This window comes from Lathyrus oleraceus, chromosome 5, assembly GCF_024323335.1.
Source record: "Lathyrus oleraceus cultivar Zhongwan6 chromosome 5, CAAS_Psat_ZW6_1.0, whole genome shotgun sequence".
NCBI lineage: Eukaryota > Viridiplantae > Streptophyta > Magnoliopsida > Fabales > Fabaceae > Lathyrus > Lathyrus oleraceus.
Genome location: NC_066583.1, coordinates 203,379,839 through 203,399,699, shown reverse-complemented (window position 1 = coordinate 203,399,699; position 19,861 = coordinate 203,379,839). Strand labels below are relative to the sequence as shown.

General features: G+C 38.5%; 2 protein-coding genes across 2 annotated transcripts; both read left to right on the top strand.

The window, feature by feature from the left end:
* The first annotated feature begins 7,275 nt into the window (after nucleotides 1-7,275).
* LOC127082853 (uncharacterized) lies at nucleotides 7,276-11,383 on the top strand. The gene is made up of 5 exons (XM_051023088.1): nucleotides 7,276-7,702; nucleotides 8,012-9,592; nucleotides 9,728-9,922; nucleotides 10,308-10,459; nucleotides 10,576-11,383. Exons 2-5 carry the CDS (start codon nucleotides 8,050-8,052, stop codon nucleotides 11,032-11,034), a joined length of 2,349 nt encoding a protein of 782 aa, XP_050879045.1. The 5' UTR covers nucleotides 7,276-7,702; nucleotides 8,012-8,049; the 3' UTR covers nucleotides 11,035-11,383.
* Nucleotides 11,384-16,884: 5,501 nt separating this feature from the next.
* On the top strand, nucleotides 16,885-17,604 carry LOC127079722 (uncharacterized). The gene has a single exon (XM_051020097.1). It carries the CDS (start codon nucleotides 16,885-16,887, stop codon nucleotides 17,602-17,604), a length of 720 nt encoding a protein of 239 aa, XP_050876054.1.
* The last annotated feature ends 2,257 nt before the right edge of the window (nucleotides 17,605-19,861 follow it).

Here is a 19,861-nt window from a genome sequence, read left to right as displayed (position 1 = left end):
CAAGCTTTATGGGCATGTCGAACGTCGCCAAAAGAAGCAACCGGAACAACTCCATTTCGACTGGTATATGGGCACGATGTAGTGCTACAAGTAGAGATTCAAGTTCATGCAGTTAGAATCCAAAGACAATACGAAATACCTTCTGAAGATTATTGGAGCATGATGGCACACGAACTGGTCGATTTAGATGAGGAGAGAATGTTAGCCTTGGATTCACTACAAAGGCAGAAAGAAAAAGTCGCCAGAGCCTACAATAAGAAGGTGAAAGGCAAAATGTTCTCTGTCGACGATCTAGTTTGGAGAGTGATCTTGCATATGGATAGAAATGATAGAGTTTTGGGTAAATGGTCCCCAAATTGGAAAGGACCGTCTAAGGTTTTGCAGGTTTTCTCTAATAACGTCTACGAGGTCGAAGAGTTAGCACTAGATAAGCGAATCTTGAGGGTAAATGGAAAATACTTAAAAAAGTACAGGCCTCTACTTCAAGAGGTCAAGATTTTGACAGACTAAATGGTCATCGAATAAACTAGGTTGGAGAAAACTATGTTTGAAACCAGCTATAAAGGCACAAAAAATAAAATGTACACAGTGCTAAGAGAATAAAATAATGGCATAAAAATTGGCAAAAAGCCATTGTTCAAATATTACATTAAAGTTGACCGAATCTAGATTGAAAATATTGAAGCTCGAGGTTGTAGTGTAAAGACTTAGGTTCCAAGTTGTCGGCCTGGACTTTAAGTTGGTCAAGCTTCTTCTCAACGATGGAAAGTTCTTCAGCTACATCCAAGGCATCATTGGTGGTATGCTCCACAGTGTCTTGGGCATGCTTTATAACCTTGTCGACAATACCCGATTCTTCCTCAGTAATTGACTACAACTCACTGTCCAAAGCAGCAATTTGACGCCGAAGGTCATCAATTTGCTGGCGTATCTCAGCAACTCTTATTTGTTTGGAGACCAAATCCTTTTTCTTCTCCTCAATCGTCCCTAGCAATTTGGTGACCTCTGCGTCGGCCTTCATCACCAACTCCCATTTCTCCTTCACAAAGGCCTTAGTAGCTACAATCTGGTGTTCATTTTCCCTAACATTGTCGAGATGACGCAACATGGGAATCAAAAGTTTTTTTAAAGCGGCCATTGCACACTTAGCATACTCTGAAAGCTGAAGTTCTTTGAGTTGGGCAAGCACATGCAAGATCTCTGGGCCGACAACAGGTTCACTCATAAGCACGTGGGGGAGATCTGGATTCAAGGCGTGAAAACGAACCTTGTCCATTAGAGCTTTGATTTTCGTCGCTTCAGAACCCATCTTACCAGAATGGTGAAGCTGCTCAAAATCTGAAGAAGCATCACGTGATCTTACTAGGCTACGAAGCCTAGCAATTGCTTCTAGAGCGGAAGGCTTTATTGCCAGCCCCTAGGAAGATGAAGGAGAAGTAGTAGATAGAGGAGTAGTTTGAGAAGGTTATTTTATATGGTGCCAACATCCCCTGGTCCCCTTGAATCCTGCAAAGGCAAGGAAGCTGAAGAAAGACTAGAGTCAAAACTAGTCGAACTGGAATCCGTGTGCGTTGCAGGGCTAGTGACTAAATCAGAGTCACTATCACTAATTTGGATAGGGAAGCCAATGAAATCACCAGCAGTGTCGACAGAGGGTGCTTGGTGAGATGGAGAAGAAGCCGGCGACGAGGGAGTATAGTCGACAACATGGTGAGATGGCTCGCTAGAAGCACCAGCCTGTTGTAAGAAGAGAAGATATTTGTAAGAAAGGTCCAGTAATTTAGGGAAAAAGATAGTAAAACAAGTGATTACCTGTATCGGTGTAGGGAGAACGACATCCGGATTTTTCCCCTCCAAGACAGCAGCAGCAGGGGTGCTGGTCGATTTCGAAGCCCCCACAGCTGGATCAGGGACTGTATGAAGGATAGATGTGTCAACCACAATAGTGTCAGCGTCTAGAGAAGGAGCCTCTAGAGTAAGCACTTTGTGGTGTTTCTTCTTATTGGCTTCACCACTCCTAGAGGGAGAGGCTTGCTTCTTCCTTTTTTGGCCCTAGTGGCCTTTGGATTTGTGGGAGTGCTGAGAAGATGGTGGAGTCGGCTGTGGAGTCGACTGAAGACATGAAGAGAGGTTATAAGCAAATATTCTAGTCAGACGTTCAGACAAGCCGACAAGAAATACCTCAGATCATATGGCAGCAGAACGTTTATGTTTTTTTGGATTTCTTGGAGTGAGAAGAGACAGGTGGATCTGTCGAATGTGGTTGACCATGCACATAAGTAAGAAGTTAGAGACCACGTACTGTTTCCCTTAGAGAAATCACAGGGTTGAGTGAGATTGCTTCACATAGGTGTATACCGAAGAACTGGGTTTTTTCAAAACTTGGGCAATAGGTCGCTCATCATCATCAGAGGACTTCTCAGGAGCAGCCTGCAAGAAGGGAAATGATAGTCAAGAATAAATACCAAAGTAAAAGAAAACAGCAAATCAGCCAGAGTGGAACCTGAGTCTCTTGTGTCGAAAGGATAGGTTCATTGGCAGGAACGTGATCCACAGGGTCTATGGGGATTATTGTAAAGAAACATAAAAAAGCAAGTAAGCGACAAAATCCAACTAAAAGGAGGTGTTAGCTTTCCAGAAAAGTGTTACCCATTTGTGTGGAATCGAGCACTCGAAAATATTAAGGATCAATATGAAGTGGCCCTGAGTAGCAGGGGAGATAATGCTTCGTCGGTACCACTCTGTCGACCTTTTTCTTATAAGCATTTTGCACGTCTGAAAAAGGATAATAATACCAATCTGGAATTGAATTGCCAAAGGCCAAAGCCAACGAGCTAGATGGCAAAGGAGGAAATTTGATGTTTCCAAAATGAAGGGTGTAAAGATACTTGTCTTTCACGTAACCAAGGATTTTAAGTTTTGGGAGCCTGTCGGTTACCTTCTCCTTTAATTCGGACGCGGCCTCAAAGATGGTCCAACGAAGATTATCAGGTCGATACACAACTCGAAAATAGTTTTGAAAAGCGTGAATTTGTTTGGCATGAAGAGCCTTACACTTGGTCGATTTCGCCTGCAAATAAACAAGAGCCTGAGTCAGTTCAGATAATTTGGCATCAGGAGCACCAACGTAAACAGCAAGATACGACTGCCACCAATCATCAAACTCTTTGGTGCATAAGAAGGTTGGTTGAAAGGAGATGGAATAGAGTTTGGGTCGGTTTTCCCAAAGGGTCTCAAGATCTTCTTGGATCATACTCCAGGGTTGATCACAAAGGATGTTTGTGAGTATGTCGAGAGAAGAATACAGGGACTTGGGGATAAACTGACAAAGGCCAAATTATTTGGCTACCAAGTTGGGTTGGTAAGCAACTAGACCAGGGTTGGTGCCGGAGGTTACAGCCGACAGAAATTGGGGGACCAGAAAACATCTCCAGATGACAAAGGTTTCAGTCTTATGCTCATCTTCAGTCGAGGGAAAAGCCATGGTGAACTATTCAGGACCTTCAGTTCGACGGCTAAAAGGAGCCATAGAAGGGTGAAAGTCGGCGCGGGTCAGCATGATGGTGAACAAGAGGCGAAACACCTTGACATCGGGAAAAGTTTTGTCGATGGGCGTCAAAGGGATCAGGCGCTTCAAAAAAAGGTGTCGTTCTTCTGGGGGACACACAACCCTTCTCATCCCATAGGATGCTATGTCTTTAGAAAAATTGGCGTTGAGTCATAGTTGTAAGAACCAAAAAGGACCGTGGACCAAAACATTCTTCTTCTTTGAGTTCTCAGGGTCAAAGAGTTTGATTTGACAGACAACTTCAGATAGAGATTCATAAAGAGAGGCCAGGATTAACTGGCCCAGAGCGATGTCACGCTCTTGGTGTAGCTGGGTTGCCAGAAGAGCAAAACGTTTGGCTATCTGCATGGATCTAGAGCAGAAAACAAAACAAGACAATCAAAGAGTCAGGAAGGCCACATGTTCTTCAGTGGTCACAGGGCCTGAAGAGGTGGCATGGTGATCAATAAAATTGTTGTATGTCGGCTTGCGAGAGTCACCAACGTCAAACCTCAGAGAGATTGGTGCTACGGCTTCACAGTCGAAGACTTCGCCAGTCGGTTTTAAGCATGTGATGGCAACAATATCCAACAGTGTCGGCGTAATCATGCCACACTTAGTATGAAAAGAATTGGTCGAACTATCCCAAAATTGGAGGGAAGCCAGTAACATGCCACAAGATTGACGGGGGCCACAACGAGCAATCTGCAAAAGGGTATAGATACCTGTCCATTTCCAATGGTTGATTTTCTCTGTTTCTAAGCGATCCATCCAGGTGCAAAACTTAGGACAGTTCTTGGGAGGAGCAGTCCTAAAATTCTTGTCGACATAACGAAGAGAGAAAGGTTTTTGGGAAGAAACCAAAGGTTCAAAGAGATGACTGATGAGGAAAAAGGAATCTGTCTTGGTTATCCTAGGACGACGATTTTCTGGAAGTGGACCTAAGAATGCTAAAGGTTTGTCAGCCAGGGAGAAAGGGATTAATACCTGGGAACGCCAGATTTTTGCTTTCTCTTCAACAAATGGAGGTTCAGGAACGTAATCCTTGCCATCAATGGTGAGCGGTTGTGTGAGCTTCGCAACGGAGGGAAATGTTTTGCTTTTGCTTGAGCTAGCCATGGAAGAAGGTGAAGGTTTGGAGAAGAAAGGTTTTGTTTACTAAAATAGAGTGCAAGTTGTTTCGTCTACTGAAGCAAAGGGCGAAAAAAGGAAAGAAGAAGAAGAAACAAGGGTTTTATAAGAGTTAAACCCTAAGAAAAGAAAGAGTGAACGTTTGATTTTCTTTTTCGACACGTGTACTCATGTTCCCACGTCTGCAGACACGTGGAGGCGAAAAGGCAGTTATGGTGATAAACACGTTTCCATCATAAAGACGTGAAGTGATGGAGACGTGATTTTGTGTGTCTCGAGGAAAAAGGGAGATGTTTGTCATGATTAGATAACGTCAACAACGTGGGACAAACAAGTGTACCATTAAGTAGAAATGGAAGCGGTCAAGAACAAGTCGACATCTCAAAGATGCCATTATCTCACAAAAATCGACATTCGAAAATGGCATCTTTGGGTGGCATTTTGTTACCACAAGAAATCTATAAGGCATGTTGAAGGCGTAATCAATGAAAGTGCCTTATGAATTTAAGGTTTATACCCCACCAAGGGGTGGTTTGAAAGAAAGACATGCCTAAGATAACAAGAAGCTGAGAAAAACATAAGTCACCAGGAGATGAAACCAACAGCAAAATCATGTTTGGTCGAAACTCATTCTGTCGACTGAAATGAAGATTGGGACTTGAGGAATTCTTGGTTGCGTCAAACATATAGGAGACAGGGTCGACCTAAATACCTGGGCGGGAGAAGTTTGAAATTGAAAATAACTAGCAGTTACAAGGAAAATAAGCGCCAGAATATGGAGTAGTTTGTAGATCATGTATGGAGCAGTTTGTAGATTGTGTGGCACGACGTCTGTTATTTTTTAGAAGTTTTTGCCTGTAGGCAGTTTCTTTAGTTTATTATAAATAGGAGATTCCACGAAGGGCTTGGGGTGTTCACTTTGTACCAAAATCACTTTAAAAAAACTTCTCATTCCCAGCGCGAGGAAGTAAGAGTTTTTTAAGAGTGCTAGTACGTGAATCACCACATTTATTTCAATGCAAATTCCTTATGTTTCAATTGTTCCTGTTGAACACTTTATCTTAATTTCATTTACTTTTGAGTTATCACTTTACGTTATCGTCTACGCTGTCGACACTGATTCTATTACGATAATAGAATTCACCAAAAGCGTGTTCGTCGTGTACGTCTTTTGAATGTTGTAGTGCTGTCGGTCACGAGTCACCCATAGGCTATAACATCATTATCATTTCGTGTGGAAAAAACATGTGCTTGTTCAATACTTTGTCAGGAGCCGTTTCTCACAAAGCTAATTATCTGTCGAATTGAATAAATCACACTGTCACACTAGCACATGTCTTAGGATCAACTGGTTGATCCTGCAAGTAACCCTTAGTTTAAAGGCCTAGGGAGGACCAACGATTGTTTACCAATTTCCACAGTAAACAGAAGCAAGACGCATAACCACATTCCTTAAATCAATGTCACCAAAAATTCCATCTCTGTCTTTTTCAAAAGATCCATCAGTACTTCCTTTAGTAGAAGTACCAAGGTGTCCATCACAATTCTCTATCGAACTATAATCAGACCCAAAACTATCACTACTTACAATACGATTGAGTTGGGACAATCAACTTCTTAGGGATCAATGTTCAAGTCATATAGATTTTCGTATATTGTTGACAATAGAGAATCTCCAGCGTCATGTTTATCGACCATGTTCTCAAGTATATTTTTTTATATTTTACCATAATAAAGATAAGAAAGTAAATCAACAAATGAAAATGAAGAAATAATAAATGTTACTTAAGTAAATAAATAGAGCGAAGAAATAACTAAAACAAAGAAAATCTTAGGAATGATGATGAATTAAGAACACTGGATTCAAATAGGAAGAGAAAATGGTAAAATGAGAAGTCACTATAGTTTAGAAAAGGAAGAAAGGGCTTGCGAAAAACGAGAATAAAATTGGAAGATGAAAAAAATCAACGTTGTAGAATGAAAGAACATAAGAAAATGAAAAATCAACAATCAAATTTCACCTAAAAAGTATTGCACTCGAGCACCCTAGGAGAAACGCCACACCTTAACCTACAAACATAGGGTCACATGAGAAGAAAAACTTGCGCAACATCCACTTCTCAACATAATATCCCATATAAGGATATCCGACTTAGTTTGTTGAAAGACTTCACGTACTCAACCACGATAAGCCTTAGGGGTAACTATTCTAAGTCGGTCACATGCCCAATAATGCATAGACCAAATGGTAACCCATTGTATATAAACCATGAGATGGACCGAAAAAAAGATATAATTCTATTCATAATGCACTTTACACCATTTCTTTTCAATAATAACTTGTGCATTAGAGTGTTAACCTTACAAGTCCACCTTACACAACCAACACCACCACATCAAGATTCAAGAATCTACATCAATAATTATGGTTCCTAAACCCAACAAATTATACTAAAATTTTAATATCGCTTTATATATATATCCAAAGGGAACAAAATATTTTTTTATTTATATTCTTTAATTTATAGCCACGTGTCTAAAGGGTGTTATTGGAATTACAGTACCAAATCTATGTTGCTAACCGCAGCGGAAACGAGACCCCATCCGGTATTACTTCAGGGTTCCTCACAGAACGCAACATAGTTGCAAAACACAAAGTTAAGAACCCTAAAAAACTAAAGACAAAAAAATGAAGCCCTAGAAAAGAATCAGAGAAGCAATTTCGCACTCCCTTAAGTCTCAGTCTTTTTCTCTTATCATTGTTTCGATAAACCATTTGCTGGTTCTTGACTTTAATTTTGCGTATTTCGTTTTCGTTTATTATTTTATTTCTTTTCGACATTGTTTTGCTTCAGTATTTTCAGGAGTTAATTAAATTGGGTGCATTCGATTTCCTTGTTCGGGACTCTAATTTTCGACGCTTTTTCTGTTTCTCCATCTTCGGTAATCGTTTTCCTCTACTCCAGTTAGGGTTTCGATTAACCGGAATAATTTTTCCCCGATTCTCCGGCAACTATCATCACTGTGAGTATAAATGAATCTTTTTTTATGTATATTTTTTCATTTCACTGTTAACAATTGTTATTTGAAATTGTTCTGTTGTTTTGGATCTGCCTCTTTCAATTTGGGATTTTTTGTTTGACTAATTTACTTCAGCAAGGTTGTAATTTGAACCAATGATTTGTGTGCCCTAGATTTCTTAAAACATTTAGTTTAGGTTGCGGTGATTCAATGTCAAAGCTGTTTTTTTTGCTCCGATTCACGCTGTACGAGTTAATAGGCTTTTTGTTTCTTTGTTGCTGATAGTTTATTGAATTTAATGGCTGATTCCAGGTTAAAGAAGGTGTTCAGTCATTTATATTTTTGATACAATGTCGTCAAATTCAAAGTACCCAATTCTGGATGATAAGCCCATTAATCAGTTGAAGGTTACAGAGCTGAGAGAGGAGCTGAAGAAAAGGAAGTTAGCAACCAAAGGTTTAAAGGAGGATTTAATCAATCGTTTGGATGAAGCTATTCGTGAGGAAAGGGAGGGTGCTGAGGTTTCCCCGGAACAGGAGGAGGATGCTGAGGCTTCCCCCGAACAGGAGGCGGCGGCGGCTGAGGCTTCCCCGAAACAAGAAGAGTCTGCTGTTGAGGCTTCCCCTGAACAGGAGGAGGCTGCGGTTGAGGCTTCTCCCGAACAGGAGGAGGCTGCGGTTGAGGCTTCCCCTGAAAAGGAGGCTGTGGTTGAGGCTTCCCCTGAAAAGGAGGCTGCGGTTGAGGCTTCCCCCAAACCGGAGGCTGCAGAGGGTTTGGAGAAGGACGAGGCTAATGGCTTACATACTAAAGAAGATGAGGTAAAAGATTCCCAGACTGATAATATGGATGCTGAAAAGGGGAATTATGGTGTAGAACCATTTGAAACGGAAAATGTAGTGAAGGTTCCAGAGGCTGTTGATAATGACAGTATTAAGAGTGTTGAGCAGGATGGTGTTACTGACCCAGTTAACGATAATAATACTGTGTCGGCCATGGACGTAGAAGGTGAACATGCAGTTTTGCCAGTTGGTGTAGAATCTGATAACGCGGGAGAGGAGGTAGTTGCCCATCCTTCCACTGTGGAGACCACTGTGGAGACTACTGTGGAGACCACTGTTACGGTCACTGAGACTGTAGAAACTGAAGTAGTAGTCACCGGTCAGGATTCGGATGGTTCAGAGAAGAATAATGAGGATTCAGCAGCCAAGCTAGAGAATGAGGAATCAAGGGCGCAGCTGGATAGTGAGGAATCAAAGCTCCGACTGGAGTGTGACCTGAAGCCTACATGCGACGTTCTCATGCCCATCTCTTCTGCTCCAGAAAACCAGGTATCTGAGGTCAACCCTAGTTTAGGGTCTCAAGTAAAATCTGATTCTTTTTCTACTGATTCTGTGTCAATTAATGAAAAGAATGAACTAAAGGATACTATAATTGCTAATAATGTCAAATTAGAACAAGATAATGTTAGGCCAGAGATGGTGGAAGAACCATCATCCAGAAATGACGTACCTGTTTATGATGAATCGCATTCAATGGATGTTGGAGGGATGCATGAAAAAAAGTCACATGTTGAAGAAAATAACAACAATGTTACAAGTCCAGAGTTGAACAAAACCAATAGTAGTGATGATGTAGGGTATCCAGAAAAGTTGAACTTGGACAGAAGTTCTGGGGATGATTCCATGGAAGAGGACTTGCCTGAGACTAGGCAATATGATTCTAAGTTTAATGTTGATGAACTTAGGGACAAAGTCGAGAATAATGAAGTTCCTATGGTCAATGAAGAAAGCAAACCAATGGTTGAGGGAGATGGTGTATCCGCAAGAAAAAGCGATACCCATCAAGATATTGACATTAGTCCTGTTTCCTTGACTGAGAAGCGAAAATATCCTGGTAAGCATCATATATATTTTTTGTACTCTGGCTTACTTTCATTTTAGTTTTGATTGTACAGTACATCTTAGGGAGAGCCAGAAATTATATGATGATTGTCTCTTCATCCTGAATTATTTGAAATTTTTGTTTCAGAGCAAACATTAGTTGGAAACAACGAGCCTGCAAAAAGGCAACGAAGGTGGAACACTGATACAATTAAAGGATCAGAACTGCAAAGCACTACTCCCAGACCCGCCATTACACCCAAGGAAGGACAAATTACTCTGAAGCGCAGCTTTTCTAGGTCTAATTCATCAGCAACTGATGATACACCTAAAGAACGCATTGGTAAGTTGACATCATGCAAAAATTGTGGAAAATCTTTTTAAGAACTGATACACTCCTATATCATTGTATTATTGAATAGTAGTTTTCAATTCACAGGCTGTAGCTTGAATATAAGCAAATAAATTCCGAGCATTTGTTAAATTTTTATTTTGGTCAGTGTACACTTATACTTATAAATGCATATCTCTTTTTAATTTCTCATGATCGGATACATGTTCCAAGTCAAGTTAAGGTTTAAATGTTGGTGCTGATTGTATGCTTTCATATAGCTATGTTTCTGTCATGGTGTACAGTATCCTTATTTTATGAGTTTACTTTGTTGCCTGATTGGTGTGTGTTTGTCTTCTATCTCTTCCTTTATGACTCTAAATGTTTCTTTTGGCAGTTCCACCATCACGAAGGACCCCGACTAATTCCCTCAGGATTGATCAATTCCTTCGTCCATTTACCCTAAAAGCAGTGCAAGAACTTCTTGGCAAAACTGGGAGTGTCAGCAGTTTCTGGATGGACCAAATAAAGACCCATTGCTATGTTACTGTAAGACATTTGTTATTTCACCGCCTTTTTTCTACTGTAAATTCTAATGTGATGTTATTACATTTATCATATGGTTCTAACTTCTAAGTGATCTTCTATTTTTTTGGTGATGCCAGTACTCGTCCACTGAAGAGGCCGTTGAGACACGAAATGCTGTGTATAACTTGCAATGGCCTCCAAATGGTGGGCGGCTCTTGGTTGCAGAGTATGTTGATCCTGAAGAAGTGAAAATGAAGCTAGAAGCTCCTCCTACTCCAACTGCCTCTGTAAACAGTGTTCCAACACTTCCTCCCGCTCCACCTTTATCACAGCCGGAGCCTTCCCCGCGTCAGCACAGGGAACAGCATCTTCCAGTTGCTCTCCCACCTCCACCACCATTGTCAAGGCCCCCACCAGTTGTAAGGGAACGTCTTCCATCGCCACCTCCCCTTCCTGAGAAAGTGGAACCACCTATTGTTACTCTGGATGACCTCTTCCGCAAAACCACAGCAACTCCTCGTATCTATTATTTACCTTTGTCTGAAGAGCAAGTTGCTGCAAAACTTGCGGCACAGGGTAAAAGTGCGAGGCATTAAGCAATTAACAAGCAATTTGTCTCTGGTAGCTTGATGCTCTTTTATTAATGGCCAGCGTTAGTGGTATTATGGAAGCAGTGAGTGCATCTTGGCAGGTCTGCTGGTGTTTGTATCACAATTGTCATTTGAGATTTGAATTTCTTTGCTAGTGTTGAAACTTCTTAAACCAAGAGCCACTTGTGTGGATATATTTCCCTGCTGTTTTAGCTAGTTTTAGTGAACCTTTTCCCAACTATTTTAAACTTTGATGAAAAAATTAGACATTACCTTATGTTTGTTCTATTGCCGTGGAACTGAATTGTGGGATCATTCCGTTAATGGCACGTTATTATTTTTTGTTTGTGTTTTATATGTCTGTTGGTAGGGCGTCTACTGGTTTTCTCCAAACCTGTGTTTCACTAAACAATAACATGCACCAAATAATGGCAGATCTTTGTTAGAAGCGGTAGATTAACAAATTTGTGTATATAACGAGTGATAAGTTTGCCAAAATCACCACAGCGCAGCTCTGGACAAAATCATATTGGTTCACCTCATTATGACAAATTTCTTCAATTCAAACTTGTTCAAAGTTACGAGTCTTGCCAAAAAAATTTGTCGCACTGTAATTTTCCTCTTGGATGACTAAAATTGTAAAATGCTATGTGGATTCCGGCAAGAGTAAGTATAATAATAGTGATATTTCCTGGTGCAACTTACTCCCTGGACATAAAAATAGGAAGGAAAAAGGGCATAATAGTTGTTAAGATTAAAATTCCTCAAGTACAACTGTTTTTACCTCCTTACATATTTGTTTGGTGTTTTAGCTGAACAAAGGGCGGGCATGTTTCTTTATTAGTATGACCATGACTGCTTTAACTTGCTTCACGCAAAAAAGGTAAAGAACACAAAAAATGATGCATCTCATAACAGTTTACGAAAAGAAAAATGTATAAAAGTGTATTATTTGGCAAACTAATCTCTGTTGGATATGATTATTCTAAAGTGAATAATTAATAGTGTAAAAGGATCGAAGATTAATATTGTAACCATACTTGTAAAGTAAATTATTCATTTTAGAGGCCACTCACTCAATTTAATAAAGTATGGCGTCTCTTTGGGGTTACATTTTTCAATACGTTTAGGATGCGCCAAATACTTCTGGAAAAAAAAATATAATTAGTATTTGAAAATGTATATGTAGACGCACTTAAAATTATTTAAGTATTCGTAATTCAACCATGCATTCCATTTTCGTCTAAATATGATCCGGAGATGCATCTCCGTAAATTTTTTGAGGTATATTCGGAGATATATCTTCAAAATATCTTTTGAATAGTTTCAAGACAACAAACAATATTGTTTTAACATTGTAATTTTTTTAGGCCAACATATATTTTAGGTCTTTTCAAGCCATAAATTAAAAAATAGATTCACTAACTGACTCAAACATGCTACACATACATTAAAAAAGTCACATATTAGTTTAAGAAAAACTAAAATGTATCAATCATAAATAACTTGTTCAGAAAATAAGAAAAACAATACAACAAAATATAACATATTGAGTATGTCTAACCTCTTGTCTTCTTCGCTTGTACTGCAAGACATTTTGCACCTAAACAATAATATCTTTTACGAAGGCCAACTAGAGATTGTCTTCCTTAAAAAGGCATGCCTTTAAGCATGATCTCTCCATATCCACAATACGTCGACAAACATTGCTTATGTTCTGGGTGTGACCATCCCTAACCTCAAGTACCTTGATCGATAAATTAGCAAGTGTACTAATTTGCCAAGATAGTAATATTGAAAAATCTCAGAGTATCGATCTCAATGACTGCGTAATATTATATTGTTCGAGTTTCAATCAGTTAAACAAAAGTAATTAGGGGTTTTGATATTGTTTTTGTCGCGAAAGCGTAAATAAGAGCAAATTTAATAGAGGAGAAAATAACATGAATAAAGCATGCTAGAAATTAGGGTTTGCACCTGAACTCGTTAACTATCTAATTTGACCTTGTAACGATTTATTTTATCTCTACAGATTACCGGATCTTAAGTCCTTAGCGAATAAACCTTTAAACATTCAAATTAATCCATATGTCCATAGTGAATTATAGATGAATTTAAATATTTGATTATCAAGAACATATCGATTTTTATATGATATTCCTAGTCCTGAATTATATATAATATAAAATACTTCAATAAAGTGTTACTGTTGAAAGTCATTTCTTACAGATAACCGTAAATCAATTTTCAATTTGACCGAAAGAGAAAGCATTAAACCCAAAAAGAAATAAATCGTGTAAAAATAAAATATAAGTCATTACAATGATCAATTCATAAAATTAAACTAAATCAAGAACATCGACATAATCCTTGCATTTTGGGTTTAGATACTCATGACAATGAAAATAAAAGGCACAATGAAATTGTTTAACATTACACAATAATCAAAGTTGAAGAGTCTTGAATGGATAAATTCCTTGAAATTGATGTTCCATCGTCTTCCTATTGTGTTCTCTAGCTCTTAATTCCTAACTTGCAGTCTAAAATCAAGATCCTCCATAAAAAAAATCATTCTCCGACGTGAAATAATCAAACTGACCTTTTTTCCTGAAATTTTGGTCACCCATCAAGTGCATACGCATATGGAGCAGTGTATGGCTCCTGCTGCAACACCTAATACGCATATGAGTAGGTGGTCTGCTTGGCCTTAGTCTGATATCGTAAGGAAGCGTATGCTGCTGCCATGCCAAATGATACACATATGAGCATATGTGCTTCCTCCTGGCCTGATACGCGTAAGGCATCATATTTGGTCAGTTGCACTCCCTCATACGCATATGGATACACATATGAGCAGAAATTCCACATGAGCTCATCTTGATAACATAAAACAAAACTAAGTTTAGGAATCTTGATCTATATCCTACACAGGGTGATCAAAAGAGATCTATCTGATAAGCTCATCTTCTTCCTCATGCTACACGAAGTGAGAGGAAGGGGATACCTGCTCTGATTGACTATGTGGCCGCTGAGTATGAGACTGTTGAGTCTGCGTCTGTGATAAACGCCCAAAATAGATAAAATTCACTTATGAAAAATAACATTTATCGAATTTAAGGAAGCATCTAGTCATGAAATATCACACACTTTGTCATTAGAATGATACTTTTAACGATGTGTGATTAATTATTGCAGGAATGAATCAAAGGAAGGGAAAAGCCAAACAAAGAGCATGTCCTGTTTCGCTACGCGATTTCTAGTTCGCTTTGCGAAACCAAGTCAGAAATAAAACTTCCAGATTCGCCAGCAGTGAGTTGCAAGCGAAGAGACATCAAAGGCATGATTCACTAAGCGAGCTCTATTTCGCTTAGTGAAACCAAGTCAATGGTAAATCATTCCAGTTCGCTAGCAGCGAGGCGCAACAAAGAGGAATCGTCATTGATGCTCATTCATCTCCAATTATTTCTTTTTGTACAAACTACCATGAAAATGGCTAGCTAATCTCTTCCTCTTGTTGGGATTGGAAGAATCTACCGTAATCGTATGTATATTTACCGATTGTATTCTTAATATAAACATGTTTTCATGATTATTGATTCTATCTTGTTATTATCACCAAAATTTATGAATTTGATATGTTAATGACAATTGCTTTTGAATTCATGAACCAAAAATAATGAATCGGTTAAACTCTAATTGCTAGACATAGAATTAGTTTTAATATCCACCTTAAAATACTTGTTTTTCATGCAATTGGATTGTTTAATTGGTTGAGACATCATCGATTCAACAAACTGATTGAAATCTTGAAACTTTCATGTAGGCACACATGTTGTTTTGAAAAGTATGTGGAAATATGAATGAACACATGATTATGCCAAAACTAATCGGTATATTGCATACGTGAACGGTAGAGGACATCCAATCCCTGCAAGATAACTTGTCATATTACAATTCCTCTTATTTTATTCCGTATATCTTACGTTTCACTATTACTTTCTATTGAAACTTTAAACTGTCCGAAAAACTTGAACTTAAACTATGTCAGTAAACGTAAACCTGGGTAATATCCTTCCAATCTCTGTGGATACGATAACAAAATACTTATTTTAATTTACTCAACATCAAAATGGCGTCGTTGCCGGGGACTGACGCATAGATATTATGAACATAACGAATATGGTTATCTTTTAAGTTTGTATATTTGTTCAAAATACTGTATATATATTTACACATGTACTTTATCTCACTTTCTCCTAACATCTGTTGGTTAGAAATTGCAACGCTTTGTGTATGTGAGGTACAAACTCAAGGTAATTAATACCTTTTGATCCCGAGATCGAAAGAACAACCCAGAAGAACAAAAGACATATAAAAAAGCAGAAGCAAGTAACCAAACAAAAGGAATCCACTTCTATTTTATCAAAAACTCCTATCACTGAAACCATGGAAGATGAGACTATTAACGGTTCTTGTGCAAGCAATCTAAGGTGATTGGCTCATCTCACCAACAATCCAGCCACTAGACGAACTGAAATGAAAACAGAGTTGTTGTAGATTATTTACGCTAACCCTTTTATAGGTTTGGATCATGAAGGTCCATACACCCATGTCACAAAGTTCTATGAACTGGCCGGTACATTAGGTGCAACCGAAGAAGAAGAGGAAGTTGATTTCATGAGATTATTTCAGCACTACTTGATCGACAAATCAAAGGATTTGTATCTTGACCAACCTACTGAAACCATGACCAATTGGAATATATTGGAAGAGAATTTTCTTAACATATTCTTCCCTCACAACCGGTTCATGGATGCTAAAATAATTCTTGTCGCGTTTTCTCAATCCGCAAATGAAACTTTATGTGAAGCTTGGGAACATTAGAAGTCCATGCTACGAAAATGTCCAAATCATGGTTTTGACAACCTAACACAAATCCACATCTTCCGCAACGGATTGCAGCCACATCAAAAACTCTTACTTGACGCAACAACCGGTGGATCATTATTACCAAAAAGTGTAGAAGAAGCAGTCTTAATTATCAACCGAATGGCTCTCACTGATCATCAAGTCTAATACAATCGAGGAACCGCACAAAAGAAGCCTGGAATGCTGGAATTAGGTATGAACGATGAAATACTAGCACAAAACAAACTGCTCACTCAAACTGTAGAAGAATTAACAAAACAATTGTCCAGATTACCACAACCACTTAAGGAAATGCACGGTTCGGTAGGTGCACCACAACAAATAGCTTTTTGCGAGTTATGTCCGGGAGACCATCGAACCGGTTTTTGCCATCCAATCAATGAATAGGTCAATTATATGGGGAGTCAACAAAGACAAGCACCATATAAGTGCAATCCAAATTATCAATGTGGAAACAATGCCAACTATGGTCAAGGTTGGAGACAAGATTATGGGAAAGCAAGCATGCCAAATCAGTATCAAAGCTATCAAAACCACCAAAATGCAAATCATCCAGACAGAACATCCAAACTTGAATATACCTTGTAACAATTCATGCAACAACCTATGGCACATCATAAAAACACCGATGTTTCGATCAAAAACCTAGAAACGCAAGTCAGACAAATTACCAAGCAACTGTCGGAGCAACAGGGAGGTACCTTCACAACCACAACACAACCAAATCCAAAATAACATTGCAAGGCAATAACAAGAAGAAGTGGAAAATGTTGAATGCCCACGACAACGAAAACGAAAAAAAGAAAGAAAAGAGTGTTGTTGAAAATAGAGAAGAGGAAGAAATGAAAATAGAATAAAAGGAGAAAAAAGGAGCAAACAATAATAAAGGAGAAGTAGTTGAAAAGGAGCAAGAGAGAAAAGCCGGAGATGAGAACAAGGGAGGAAAAAGGAAAAATGATAAATCCACCAGTACAAAACCTACCATACCCCCATGCTCCAATCAAAAAGGATAGAGAAAGGCAATACGCTCGATTTTTGGATATTTTCAAGCGGTTGCAAATCAATATTCCCTTCACGGAGGCACTTGAACAAATGCCTACGTATGCATGTTTCCTGAAGGAAACTCTCACCAAGAAGAGAAGGATTACTAATGAAGAAACAATACATCTTGACACAAGTTGGAGTGTGATCATTCAACGAACACTTCCACAAAAAGAAAAAGATCCAGGAAGAGTCACATTAACTGTCACAATTGGAAACGTAAACGTTGGTAAATCATTGATTGATCTTGGCTCAAGTATCAACCTCATACCACTCTCAGTAATACGAAGAATTCGTGATTTGGATATAAAGAATACTATGATGACTTTGCAACTAGCCGATAAATTAGTCACAAGGCCATCCGGTATTGCCGAAGACGTGTTGGTCAAGGTAGATAAGTTTTTATTTCTTATTGATTTTGTTGTCATGGATATAGAGGAAGATAATCATGTGCCACTGATTTTGGGACATCCATTCATGAAAATCGCACGCATGATGATTGACATTGATGATGGTTTAATGAAAGTACGTGTTCAAGATGAAGAAGTTACGTTCAACCTCTTTGATGCCATGAAACGTTCCAAAGATAAAAGAGCTTATTTTTGAGTTAATGCAATTGATGAAAAAATACTGAAAATACAACAACAAACACACTTGACAACGCCATTAGAAAGAGCCCTCATGAACATTTTTAATGTTCTCGATCCGGAAGAAGAAAAGGAACTCAATGAATGCTTAACAGAACTGGATTCAACAAAAGAAATACCATCAAAGGAAGCAAAAATTGAGGAATTAAAAGAAGATTTTGGGGAAAAGAACACCAAATTGGAATTGAAATTATTACCGGATCACTTGAAATATGTGTTCTTTAATGATGAATGCAAGAAACCGATAATAATTAGCAAAATTCTGGCCAGCCATGTAGAAAAGAAGCTTGTCCAAGTCCTTAAGGAGAATCAAGGCACAATCGATTGTGTTCTATCATATTTGAAGGGCATAAGTCCATCATATTGTATGCATAACATCATGATGCAAGAGAATTACAAACTAGTTGCCCAACCACAACTGCATTTGAATCCAATAATGAAGGAGGTTGTACGCAAAGAGGTAGTCAAGCTGTTAGAAGCAGGTATGATCTATCCAATTTTGGATAGTGCTTGGGTAAGTCCTATATAAGTTGTACCAAATAAATGTGGTATGACGGTAATAACAAAAAAAATGATATGATTCCAACCCGGACGGTAACCGGATGGCTTATGTGCATTGTGCATTGATTACAGACGACTCAATCAAGTAACAAGAAAAGTTAATTTCCCACTTCCATTCATGGACCAAATATTTGAGAGATTATCCTGGAAGCAATTCTATTGTTTCTTAGAAGGATACTCAGGATACAATCAAATCACCGTAAACCCCGAGAACCATGAGAAAACAACATTCATTTGTCCTTTTGGAAATTCACATATCGAAGAATGCCTTTCGATCTCTGCAACTCACCAATAACATTTCAAAGATGTATGCAGGCCATTTTTTCAGATTTGATCGAAAAGCGCATCGAGGTATTCATGTATGACTTCTCTGTGTTTGGTGAATCATTTGAATTATGCTTGAAAATCTTGGACACCATATTAAAATGGTGTATGGAGACGAATATGGTATTGAATTGGGAAAATGCAACTTTATGGTGACCGAAGGCATTGTACTAGGACATAAAATTCCATCCAAAGGAATCGAAGTAGATAAAGCCAAGGTTGATGTCATTAAAAAGCCGCCATCACCAACCAACGTCAAGGGAATTCGAAGTTTCCTTGGCCACATTGGGTTTTATCGACGATTCATCAAGGATTTTTCAAAGATTGCAAAACCATTAAGCAATCTTCTCAACAAAGACATGTCATTTATTTTTTATAAAGATTGTTTAATTGTTTTTGAGAGTCTAAAATAAAAATTAATTACAACACCGGTAATCACTGCACCCGATTGGACACTCAATTTTGAACTCATGTGCGACGCAAGTGATTACCCGGTTGGGGCTGTTTTAGGACAGAGAAAAACCAAAGTTTTTCATGCTATACACTATGCAAGCAAAGTGTTAAATGATGAATAAGTTAACTATGCAACCATAGAAAAAGAATTTCTTGCTATAGTGTACGCATTAGAATTTTTTTGGTCGTATCTCATAGGTTCCAAGATTATTTGTTATACTGACCATGCAGCCATCAAGTACTTGATCAATAAAGCAGATTCAAAACCACAAATAATTCGATGGATGCTCCACTACAAGAACTTGATTTAGGGATCCGTGACAAGAAAGGCACCGAAAATCTGGTCGTAGATCATCTTTCAAGATTGGTGAATCCTGAGATTACAAAAGAAGAAAGAAAGGTACTTGAAGAATTTTCAGATGAAAAATTGCTCATGATTGAGGAAAGACCTTGGTTTGCGGATCTTTAAAATTATAAGGCTTCTGGTCTCATCCCCGAAGATCTCAATTGGCAACAAAAGAAGAAATTCTTGCGTGATACCATTCATTATGTATGGTATGATATGTATTTATTCAAAATTGGATTTAGTGGGTTGTTATGAAGATGTGTTACTAGAGAGGAAGCCAGAAGCATCACATGGAATTGCCATAATTCACCATATACCGACCATTATGACGGAGAACGAACAACTGCCAAAGTCCTACAAGCAGGATTCTATTGGCCTTCTCTATTCAAATATGCATATGAACATGCCAAGAAGTGTGATAATTGTCAAAGGGCGGGTGGAATTTCCAAGAGAAATGAAATGACATTACAAAGTATGCTAGAGGTAGAGGTATTTGATTATTGGGGGATTGATTTCGTCAGGTTGTTTCCTT

What these genes read in the sequence shown, in the direction of transcription:
- LOC127082853 (XM_051023088.1), top strand. Translation starts at nt 8,050, where the DNA reads ATGTCGTCAAATTCAAAGTACCCAATTCTGGATGATAAGCCCATTAAT. An exon ending in TGAGAAGCGAAAATATCCTG is followed by an intron (nt 9,593 to 9,727) that starts GTAAGCATCATA and finishes TTTTTGTTTCAG; the next exon opens with AGCAAACATTAGTTGGAAAC. An exon ending in TACACCTAAAGAACGCATTG is followed by an intron (nt 9,923 to 10,307) that starts GTAAGTTGACAT and finishes TTCTTTTGGCAG; the next exon opens with TTCCACCATCACGAAGGACC.
- LOC127079722 (XM_051020097.1), top strand. Translation starts at nt 16,885, where the DNA reads ATGAGAACAAGGGAGGAAAAAGGAAAAATGATAAATCCACCAGTACAA.